Source organism: Pelophylax lessonae (assembly GCF_965119305.1).
Source record: "Pelophylax lessonae genome assembly, chromosome: 4".
NCBI lineage: Eukaryota > Metazoa > Chordata > Amphibia > Anura > Ranidae > Pelophylax > Pelophylax lessonae.
The window spans coordinates 384958637-384970919 of NC_138771.1; the positions used below are offsets into that span (position 1 = coordinate 384958637).

The 12283-nt window shown below is 42.7% G+C and overlaps 1 protein-coding gene across 2 annotated transcripts in view; it reads right to left on the minus strand.

Moving 5' to 3' along the window:
- Positions 1-12283, minus strand: part of SLC23A1 (solute carrier family 23 member 1) — a 580604-nt gene that overhangs the window by 98017 nt on the left and 470304 nt on the right. For both annotated transcript variants that reach the window (XM_082255678.1, XM_082255677.1), the window contains one exon: positions 2987-3116. In XM_082255678.1, coding sequence (XP_082111804.1) covers positions 2987-3116 — 130 coding nt within the window. The remainder of the gene's footprint in view (positions 1-2986; positions 3117-12283) is intronic.

The window sequence follows — 12283 nt, forward strand, 5'->3', positions numbered from 1 at the left end:
CACCTACAATCAGGAACCATGAATCAGACGAGTCAGAAAATGCAGTAAAAATAACACTGTTAACCCATTTGCTGCCAGGCCCTGTGCTCCACTTTTAGACTTAGCTGGCCAAGTCATTTTTGCAATTTTTCCATTGCTTTTTCATTTTTCCCCTTACAGCTTTCAGTTTGTTAAAGACCCCCCAAACCATATATTTTCTAAACCACATGCCCAGTAGAATACAAATAAGGTGCTGCTGAATTTAAGAGCATAATGATATTTGGGCAAATGTTTATCAAATCAATATTTTTACTAAAAATACACTAAAATCATTATTAGCAGATAAAAACACATAACATTTTACAAAATTCCTGCTAAATATAAAAGATAACCTGTATTGAGGTATTAAATAACCACTGGAAAAGGTAGATAAAGATGCGCTGATTAGAAATGTGGATTGCTGCACTTACTAGTACTGAATAGTGGAGAATAAACCATGTGAAAAATTATTGAAGTCCGCTAACCAAAAATGTGCATGTGATACAATAAATAAACATGCATATATAGTTTGGAACAAAGTAACAAAATACTTTAAATATACATATGAACTTAAGTGTATTATTGTTGAAAAATCCTTCCAATCAATGTATATAAAATGATAATAAAATTAGGCATATAAAAATATAAATAGTCTATTTTAAAAAAAACAAGAATTTAATGGTGAAAAATAGTCAAAGCCCATGTGCAAAAGAGAAAAATACCACAACTAGTGGCACAGAGTGAACTGAATTGAAATTAGCATCTCCGGGTGCTCCTAAATCCACCCAAGTGTGGGATAAGGTAATGGCCGCTTACCAAAAGGCTGCGGACTAGCAGTAGAATAGAACCCAGCTCTCCGGTGCAAGATGAAAATCCCCCTCTAACCAAAATCTAAAGCCGAGATGCATAGCAGGGCAACGGATACTCAGCGTAGATATGAGAAACGTATGCAGGGAAAAAAGGGAACTGATAGTGCATTACCTTAGTAACAATCACATTTTATTATTAAAAGTTGCACTTACATTCAGAACATAAAATAAAAGCATGAATGATCATGATACAGCAAACACGGCCTACTGCAGTGTGGACCGTGTAAAGTGATGAGCACGGCTACTCCATCTGAAGCGTTTCCCCTTCTTAAAGGCGTCAACTGGGAATGGAGTGTCACTCCATTCCCAGTTGACGTCTGTAAGAAGGGGAAGTGCAGGCGCCTGTGTTTGCTGTATCGTTATCATTCATTTAGGAATGAACAAGGCAGCTTAAATAGCCAGAAGGGGCTGGCTGTAGGCAGGACTGACCAGTAGATAATGATAACCAGGAGAGCCGCTGAGGAAACAATGAGTGCTGACAATTATCCGACAGCTGAGAAGCCTGAGCAAAGAGAAGAGAGCTACTGCAAGCGCAGTCCTGACAGTCTGGAGCACAATAGGGATGGATGCATCTTGCCTTAAATGTTGGGTGCTTGAAGTGGTCCTCCAGACTTCCGGGGGGGGGGGGGGGGGCGGCTGATCAAGTGCTTTTGCAGCATGAAACTAGGTGGATCTGGGTGCTGGAGGTGACCAGACCATCTGGTCTCAACAACAGCTTTAGTTTTGCTCCGTTCCTTCATTCTTGACTTGTGTAATTAGGTTTCTATGGAGGACACGTTTTTTTAAATTTAATTGTGTATGGAATTAGAGATAAGATGTGAAATCATAGATGAGGGTGGAGAGAAAGATATTGGTTACAAAATACATGTCAAAGGATTATTTTGAGAATAGATTGATATTTTTCATTTTCCTATTTCCCTGACAGATGTCTCAAAAGAGAAACTTTTTAGGTGTCTGTGTCTATAATTTTAAGTATTTATGAGGTGTTGGGAGATTTTGCCAATGATGGATTCTGACCATTAAGAAGTTTATAGTGTTTATTATATAAACAATGCACACTCTAGAATATTAGCCATTTTAAAAAATACACGTTATATATGTTTCCACTGTGTGGTGCTGATGCTCACAGTGATGTGCTGTTCGGCATTTATGTATTTAGAAATTCATTTTTATTCTAGGTAGGCAGTTTTTTTCCAGTCCAGATCCATCTTCGGTACGTGACTCCGAAAATGGCCACCACGTATGACGTCATGGCGTTGCGTACGTCATTACACACCTGTGTCGTGATGCCATCACACACCCCACATGCCACCAATACATTACATTACTGCTCCCGGAGACCAATGGAGAAAGACAGCTAGAAAGGCAGCCAAATGACAACCTCTCTCACTACTGGAGAACCTGCCACCTAGTCAGGTACCACACCAATGACTGGTTTCTGTTCTTCCCTCTGGTTACTCATAGCAACTTGATTTCAAATAAACTTTTTGTTGTAGTGCTGTTTCACAGACCCCAATGTGCTAGTCCAAATGCAGGTTCCATATAGAAATATGGCAGGATGTCACATGCACCCCTTGAGTAACTTCTGATCAGGCTTTGAGCAGAGTAAACAACTTTACTGAACATTAGGCCTATTATTGACAATGTCTTTTGCCTAACTAAACTTAACTGTGGCCACTCTAGGTTATCTGTGTAACACCTTTGGGAAACTGGAGATTGCTCAAACAAAGTAGCTCATGTCCTGGGAGTATTCTGATGGGTCGGTGTTCCAGAGAGCTTCTTAGAGTCTCTATATGTGCATCTTTTCTAGGGTCCTCACTTCCCCATGCTTGGTCCCCCCAAGAATCCAGGCCTCTTTCCTTTATATAACACACAGGAGGGAGGCTGGACTCCAGAGGAAACCTGCGAACACAAACAAAAGACAAGTCAGCATGAGCATTAACCCCTTCCTCCCAACCTGGGCAGTCAGTAGACTAAATAACCAAGAGTTGGTAACCTGCCTACGTGCTAATGGGGACCAGTTTACTGTATATTTGTCATTGCTGTCTAAATATTAGGAAATAAAACTTGTAATACATTTAATTTAGCCTTTTTCTTACCAAATAAAGCACAAAACATTCCACCAAGTATGGGATCTGGAACCGATGCAAACAAAGCAGTAAACTTTCCAATTGTTCCTAAAATAAGCATAATTCCAGCACCATACTGGACCACTCTTCTGCTGCCAACCTGAAAAGCAATATATAAAAGTTGTTCATTTGAAATTAGTTTTTGTCTCATTTGTAGATGAGCTGCATATAATAATGTGCAATGGTATTGTTCTTAAAGTTGAACTAAATTACAATGTGCAATGCTTAGTTGTGTTCACAACAAGAACAAGAAAAGTGGTGTCACTACAAACTTGCATGTTTTCAAATTTGAAAGAGAAAGTACTTTAATGGAAATACTTTTTTTTTAAATGATTGCACTTTAATTAAAATGGGATTTTTGACTTACCGTAAAATCAATTTCTCTGATGTTCATTGACGGACACAGCTCCTGATTCGTCTTAACACTTGGATTATACTGCCCCCTACAGGAGTAGGATACTAGGCAGGAAAAAGTTTGACTATGCCTATGGGCAGTCCCAGGGGATATACACCCACTTTCAGCTATAGGCACTCAGTTTTGTTACAAGCAGTGTCAGAAGAAAGCCAACTCCACAGAGGGGTGGGTACTGTGTCCTTCAATGAACATCAGAGAAATGGATTTTACTGTAAGTCAAAAATCACATTTCTCTTTCGTTCATTGATGGACACAGCTCCTGATTCTTCTTAACCATTTGGATGTCCCAAAGCAGTGTTAAACAGGAGGGGTGGGAAAAAAGCAGAAAAAAATTCCCAAGGCTAACCATAGCCAACCAGGTAACATGGAGCTCAACCATAAACAACTGGAGGTCAACAACTGGTGGTGTACTGGCAGGGCGGTGAAAAAAATCCCGCAATCAGCATCTTTGAAGCATATTTGAAGTGCTAAAAAAAAGCACCTCAAAAACGCCCATCCATTGAAATGAATAGAAAGCGCCTCAAAATGGTTCTTGAAGCAGTTTTTGAGTCACGTGTTCTTACAAAAAAAAGCACTATATATATATATATATATATATATATATATATATATATATATATATATATATATATTAATAAATAATAACTAAATTTTTTTAGCAGAGACCCTAGGGTATTTTTATTAAATGGCGGTAGTTGCAATTTTTTATGTCACACAATATATTTTTCAAATGCAAATTCTTTGAGGAAAAAAACACAATATTTAGCTAGATGTTGCACCAAGTAAATCAATTAATTTCACGCTTTAAAATTGCACACGCTCGTGGAATGACGCCAAAGTTTGGTATCTAAAAATCTTGGCTACGCTTTAAAAATGTTTACAGGTTACCAGTTTAGAGTTACAAAGGAGGTCTAGTGCTAGAATAATTGCTCTTCTAACATTTGCAGTGATAACCCAGATGTGGTTTGAACGCCATTTACATATGGGGGCGCAACCTAAGTATGCGTTCGCTTCTGCGTGCAAGCACAAGGGGATGGGGTTGCTTTAAATAGTTTTTCTTTTTTCTTTTTTTTTATGTTCACACTTTCCCTTTATTTATTTTTTTACACTTTCCCTAATTTTCTTTTTTTTTTAAACTTTTATTCCTATTACAAGGAATGTAAACATCCCTTGTAATAGGAATAGAGCATAACAAGTCCTCTTTACAGGGATATCTGGGGTCTATAAGTCTATGCTGGAAAGCCTGAGTTAAAAATAAAAATCGATCTCAGGCTTTCCAGCAAAACAAAAGGCAGTATTTACATCAGCCGGTGCTGCAAGTGATCGCTTCCGGCCTCCGAGGGTCATAGAGATGGCCGGGAACCGCCTGGTCCACAGCTAGATCTATGGTAAACCTCTGATGCTGGCAGATTCATTCTTCGGCCCCCCGAGGGCATCCCCTACCCGAAGGCAGCTGGAGGGGCGTCCTCTCCTGCAGCCTGTAAAAGCAATAAAGTGGCTGAACAGCTACTATGATTGCTTTTGCATTGCAGGGAATCGCCTACTGAAAAAAAAAAATATCTGGGTGATGCCTGCAGCTGCAAGCATCATTCAGATAACACCACTTAAAATCCAGGATGTCCTATGGTATCCACCTAAGGACAAGTGGTTTACCGGTTTCCGCCCAGACTATTGCCTACCTCCCAACCATCCTGGATTCTGCAGGACTGCCACGGGCTATCAAGTAAGTCACGGGGTACTGCAGATCTAAATTGAAGTCCTGGAGCCCAGGGACTGGCAGACACCCACTCTGCCGCCCAACTCCCGCTCCCGCTTACTGCCTCCCAGCATCTCCAGACACTGCACCAATGGGTGATAGGTGTCAGGGTCTACAGCTGCAGCACGGGTTCGTGTCCCCACATACAGTGTCCCCTCTACTGGCCACCCCATCCTGCGATTGTCCCACTTCTCCCTCAAGAAGTCAAGTTGCAGTGTCTTCCCGGAGAGCCCCCAGGTGCTGGGTGACTTCTCTGCCTGGTGAGTAGTGTGTCCTGCCCTAAATCAGTCTTCACCCTCCCCCCAACCTGCCCCTTCACCCTAAACAATAACCCCCTCCCTGCCTCTCCTCCTTAAACAAATAACCCCCCTCACTGCCTCTCCACCTTAAACAATAACCCCCCTTTCTGCCTCTCTACACTAAACAACTAATCACCTCACTGCCTCTCCACCCTCAACAAGAACCCCCTACCTGCCTCTCCACCATGTGTAACTATGCCCCATAAGCCCCTCCTGTTGTTAACAGTATGGCCACACCCACTTTTTGGCATATTTTAAAGTTGGGAGGTATGGCTATAGTACAATGATGGCTGGGAAGGACTGCTCTCATTCTGGGTGGATGTCATATTACTTCCTCCTAGACTTGGCACGCAGCCCAGCGTTCGGTGGTGAGCTGTGTCCTCTGGAAACAGCTCATCGCCGATCAGGGTAAAGAGCAAATGACAGTTGCTCTTTACCATGTGATTTCTGTGTCCGATCACAGCCAATCACAAATATAAACCAAGACCGGTAACTCATTGTTCATGGCTTCTCCTTCTTCACACACAGAGCCTGATTGCCCTGATAGCCCTGCAAAACAGTGTATCTGTCACACATCACCCATCAGTGCCACCATCAGCAGTGTACCTGTTACACAGCAACATCAGTGCTGCCATCAGCGGCATACTTGTCACACATCACCCATCAGTGCCACCATCAGTAGTGTACCTGACACCCTACATCCATCAGTGCCGCCATCAGCCGCATACTTTTCACACATCACCCATCAGTGCCACCATTAGCAGTGTACCTGTCACACAGCCGCCCATTAAGAGTGCACCTGTCACACGACCACCCATCAGCAGTGTACCCTTAACTGTATTCACAAGTATTTTAAAACCTCAGTATGACAAATGAGAGCAGCGGGGAGCTCTCACCATCAAATTCTGATACAGAGTACTACCCTATGGAAAGTAGTGGATCAGTGACTGAATTGGAATAGGGAAAAGTCTCTCCTAAAATCAGAAGGCGCTCTAAAGACTAAGCAACCACCAGAAGCCCCTTACACCCCACTGGTGAGTTGGCAAATACCAATGGAGCGAGACCTCTGGGTGAAAGGCCCATTACTAGTAATGGGGCATCACATCAGACTCCAAGAATTAGGGCCCATACAAGTCTCCTAGACGCACTTGTGAACCCATTATGGCTGCCCTCTAACTCAGGATCAACAAGTATCCCCCCCCTTTCACCGCACAGCCAGGCTAACACTGAAAATTTTTCAACAATTGATTTTTTTATTAAAGTGGTTGTAAAGGCTCAAGGTTTTTTACCTTCATGCATTTTATGCGTGAAGGTAAAAAACCTTCCGTGTTCACCATCCTCTCCTAAACTTACCTACGCCCCATCCCGATGTGCACAAGAGCCTCAGCTCTCCCAGGTCTCTCACTCCTCATTGGCTGAGACAGGAGTGGTAGCCATTGGCTCCTGCTACTGTCAATTACAGTTAGTGAGCCAATGAGGAGAGAGCAGGGGTGGGGCCAAACCATGCTCCGTGTGTGAATGGACACACAGATTAGTGGCTTGGGAGTAAGCCTGCTCAGTTGCCCCCAGAGTAGGCTGCTTGCTGTGGGAGCACTAGGCAGGAGGGAGGGGCCAGTAGAGCCTATGGGGACACATGGCAGGTTGGAAGGCCCAGGAGAGGTGGCGGAGGACCCAGGAAGAGGAGGATCGTGGATGCTGTGTGCAAAATCATTTCACAGAGGAGGTAAGTATGACATGTTTGTTTAAATGATCACAATACTATGTGCTTCTTGGGAAAAAAATAAATACATATGTATCTCAATACAAATTCTAAACTTCTGCTTAATCAAAATACATCGTCCCTATATAGAGCAAAAAGTCCAATCACTCCAGCAGCGCTTTACCAAATAAATTTAACAGAGGAGCCTCCATTACGCCATGGGGATTCCCCGTGTCCTTTATGCTTGGATTTCCAGTGGACCCTAAAAACAATTGAATTGCTGTTTGCTATGGTGTGGATCACTAAGGGCCGGTTCACACTAGTGCAATGGCAGACATCGCATGTGATTTGCACTGCATTGCTGTACAGATCACATGAAATGTCTGTACGATGCAAATTCAGCCATACAAACTGTATGGCTGAATTTGCATCACATTTGGTCCTATAGAGCTGGTTCACACTAGATGCGGTTCGTATTGACAGCGAATTTGCTGCACATTCGCCCCGCATCAAAATCACAACCTGTTCATGCAAACTGACTGGGAAGTGTATGTTAAGTCAATGACACCCCACAATCTGCTTGCAAAACGCAGTGCAATTTGCAGAATCGGATTGCATGGGAGTGAAGAGCCATGCGATCCAATTCTAGTGCGAACAAAAAAAGGGTCCTGTGCGAGTCTGGTCCAAATGCGATGCAAATGCAGCCATACAGTTTGTATGATTGAATTCGCATTGCACAGACATTGAATGCGATCTGCACAGCAATGTGGTGTAAATCACATGCGATGTCTGCCATCGCACTAGTGTGAACCGACCCTAGCTGTGTTTGCCGATCAGAGATGAGAGCCAATAAATAGCGGTGAGTGAGGCTGCATAAGGGGAGTGAGACGCTTTCTTTCAACTCTGTTTGGTTACAGTTAGTCAGGTTGAAAAAAGACACAAGTCCATCCGGTTCAACCAAAAAAAAAAACAAGTATTGAAAACCCAACAATACAATCCCATATACACAATCCTATACCCGCTGTTGATCCAGAGAAAGGCGGTAATAAACCCCAGCAAAGCGTGTGTTGACCTTAAAGTGAACAACTCAACACCAAGTTCACTATATGGACCCCTTATGTATTTATACATGTTGATCATATCCCCCCCTTAATCTCCTCTTCTCAAGAGAGAATAAATTCAGTTTCTCTATTCTTTTCTCATAGCTGAGGTCCTCCATGACTCCTATCAGTTTGGTTGCCCTTCTCTGCACTTTCTCCAGTTCCCCGATATCCTTTTTAGAACTGGCGCCCAAAACTGAACTGCATATTCCAGATGAGGTCTTACCAATGATTTGTACAGGGGCAAAATGATATCTCTCTCTCTGAAGTCAATGCCTCTGTTCATACAAGAAAGGACTTTGCTTGCTTTGGAAACAGCAGCTTGGCATCGCATGCTATTAATAAGCTTATGATCTACCAGAACACCCAGATCCTCCTCTGCTATGGATTCCCCCAGTTCTACTCCAACTAGTATGTATGATACATGCATATTCTTAGCCCCCAAGTTCATAACTTTACATTTATCAACATTAAACCTCATTTGCCACATAGTTGCCCAATGAAACAATGCATTGAGGTCAGCTTGTAAATTGGAGATATCCTGTAAAGAAGTTATTCCTCTGCAAAGCTTGGTGTCATCTGCAAAGACTGAAATGCTACTTTTAATCCCAGATCATTTCTAAAGATATTAAAAAGTAAGGGTCCCAACACTGAACCTTGGGGTACACCACTGATAACTTTAGACCATTCAGAGTAAGAATCATTAACCACTACTCTCTGAATTCTATCTTTTAGCCAATTTTCTATCCAATTACAAACCGATCTTTCCACGCCAGTAGACTTTACCTTACACATTAGCCATGTGTGGGGATCTGTGTGAAATGCTTTTGCAAAATCCAAGTATACTACATCCACAGCCACCCCTCCATCCAAGGTTTTACTTACCTCCTCATAAAAAGAAATCAGGTTTGTTTGACAACTTCTGTCTTTCATTAATCCATGCTGTCTGTTGCTTAAAATATTTTTTTCCAGCAAGAACTCATCTATGTGGTCTTTTATTAAACTCTCCAATATCTTCCCGACTATAGAAGTTAAACTAACAGGTCTATAGTTACTTGGCAAAGACTTTGATCCCTTTTTAAATATAGGTAACACATTGGCCCTACGCCAATCAAGTGGTACTATTCCAGTCCTTAACGAGTCCCTAAAAATTAGAAACAAAGGCTTAGAAATTACAGCGCTCAATTCTTTTAGGATGCATGGGTGGATGCTATCTGGTCCAGGCGCTTAATCCACCCTTATTCTGTCTAAATGTTTCTGGACCGTATCACTTTTGAGCCATTGTGGATCATTTGGGGCTGTGTCAATACCGTCCTCATTATGGTCATGAGCTCCCCATGCTCCTTTGTAAATACAGAGCTGAAGAAAGTATTTAATACATGTGCCTTCTCCAGACATCTCAAGTCTCCCGCAAGTCGCGGGAGACTCCCGCTTTCCGCCCTGAGCTCACGGACACCCGCGAGCTCAGGGCAATATCCCGGCTCTGTGTGTGAGTCACAGTGAGTCAGATGACTCATCGATGCAGGCAGAAGAGTGTGTCAGCTGTCAGCAAGCCTGCACAGAGAAATCATGTCAGAGCCGAAGTAGTGCCGGCTCACAGGCGGAGTGACCGGTACCAGCACCAGTGACCGGTACCAGCACCAGTGACCAGTACCAGCATCAGTGTCCAGTACCAGCATCAGTGTTCAGCACCAGTGTCCAGTACCAGCACCAGTGACCAGTACCCACACCAGTTACCAGACCAGTACAGTACCAGCACCAGTGAACAGTACCAGCATCAGTGACCAGTACCAGCATCAATGACCAGCACCAGTGAACAGGTATACTGATTACATTTCATTTCATTATTCACTGGTAGTGTTAAATTGGAAAGGGGGGGGGTGCGGCGCAGGCGTGCGTGGGGGGGGGGGGGGTGGCAGCATGTGGGGGGGGGGCTCACCTCCCTGAAATGACTTTGCCACCTCCCTGAAATGAGTTTTTGCAGGTTGGGATGTCTGCTTTTCTTTGTCCCCAGTCACCCACTCCTGATTATTTTGTAAAGGGCCTACATGCTCAGACCTAACCTTTTTACTATTAATATATTTGAAGATTTTTTGGGGGTTTGTCCTACTATCTTTTGCAATCTGTTGTTCATTTTGAATTTTTGCATCCCTGATACTTATATAGCGCTGTCAATTTACACAGCTCTTTACATATACATTACACATTCACATCAGTCCCTGCCCTCAAGGAGCGTACAATCTAAGGTCCCTAACTCACATTCATACATACAGAGTAGGTCCAATTTTTTTACACAGGATCCAATTAACCTATCAGCATGTCTTTGGAGTACCCGGAGGAAACCCACGCAGGCACAGGGAGAACATGCAAACTCCAGGCAGGTAGTGTCGTGGTTGGGATTAGAACCAGCGACCCTCTTATATTCTTTGTAACAATTAAACAATGATAGTGTTCCCTCATTTTTATATTTTTTAATATAAAGTGGAAGTGTATTACAAGCTAACATCTACAGACTACTTTACCAGTGGATAGGATTTGGCCGCTCTTATCTTTACATGCACTACTAACACTGGAAGATGGAGTCTTCTTCTTTGGTGAAGCGCTGCTGGAGTGATTGGACTTTTTTTTCTCTAAATAAGGACTATGACATGTTTGTTATTTAAAAAAGCCTGTAATATCACTTTAATTTTTCACCGACAATTTTTTTTCAGCTGATTGTGGAACAGAGCAATCTTTTTGCCCAGCAATATATCACAAATAACTCAAATTCTTATTCCTGTGCATTTGAATGGAGAAGTCTCACAGTGGAGGAGTTCAAATTATTTTTGGGCCTTACAATTAACATTGGGTTTACAAACAAAATTTAGGACATTCTTATTGGTCCAACCATCCTATCCATCACATTTCCATTTATTCAGCTGTTTTGTCAAGGCTATGAAATGATCCTGCACTTCCTCTATTCATCGATAATTCACAGTGCCCTCCTCAAGATCAGCCTGGCTATGATAAGCTCTACAAAATTCACTCACTAATTAATTTTTTCCCAAAATTTGCTGAATTGAATGTTCCTGACAAAGAAATCTGTGTGGACCAGTCCCTTGTCCACTTCACTGGCCAGCTGGGAATCAAGCAGTACATTCCCAGTATAAAGGACCAGATCTTGAGTGAAGCCCTACAAGCTTTGCGAAAGCGATTGGCATGTATGATGGCAAAGATTCCCATCTCCAGCCCCTGTAGTACCCAACCTACGAGGCACAAGTGGAAAAATTGTCTCAGACCTGGCATTTCCACTATTCAAAATGGGTTATCACATCCACTTAGATAACATCCACACAAATCTACCCCATTTCTGTCACCTGTACCTCCAGAAAAATGTGGCCTGCGGTACAACACGAATGAACAGGAAGGGCTTCCTACAAAGTCTGATGACCACAAGGCTACAAAGTGGGGACTTTGGGGAATGACAAAGTGTTGGCCTTATAGTGGAGAGATAAGAAAGATGTAAACATCCCGTCCATTATTCACAATGACACCTCCTTGGAAATTCACGGACAACACGATCCCATCCAAAAGCTTGAGTGCATTCAAGATTATAATGTGTACATCTGTGGATTTCAACGATCAAATGCTACAACCCTATTTTGGATTCTTGGGCAATTTATAATGCATATGTCACCTATCACAAATCCACAGAAAGACCCACCTCCTTTCTCAAATTTAGAGAAAATATCATCACTCCCCTTATCTACCAGCAAGGATCTCCACCAGAAAACATTTACCCTGATTTTGTGAGCAAACATCACAAGCTACATTTTCCAGAAAACATTCCACCCACAGAAGCAGTCCGAAAATGCCAAGAAAATGTTGGGTATGCAGCAGAGAGGGAGTTGGGCGAGACACCCGTTTTAATTCTCCCTAATGTCCCTCTCAACTGGGCCTATGCATCCGAGACTGCTTCCAACATTACCACACGTTGCTAAGATATTAGTGAAGGTATA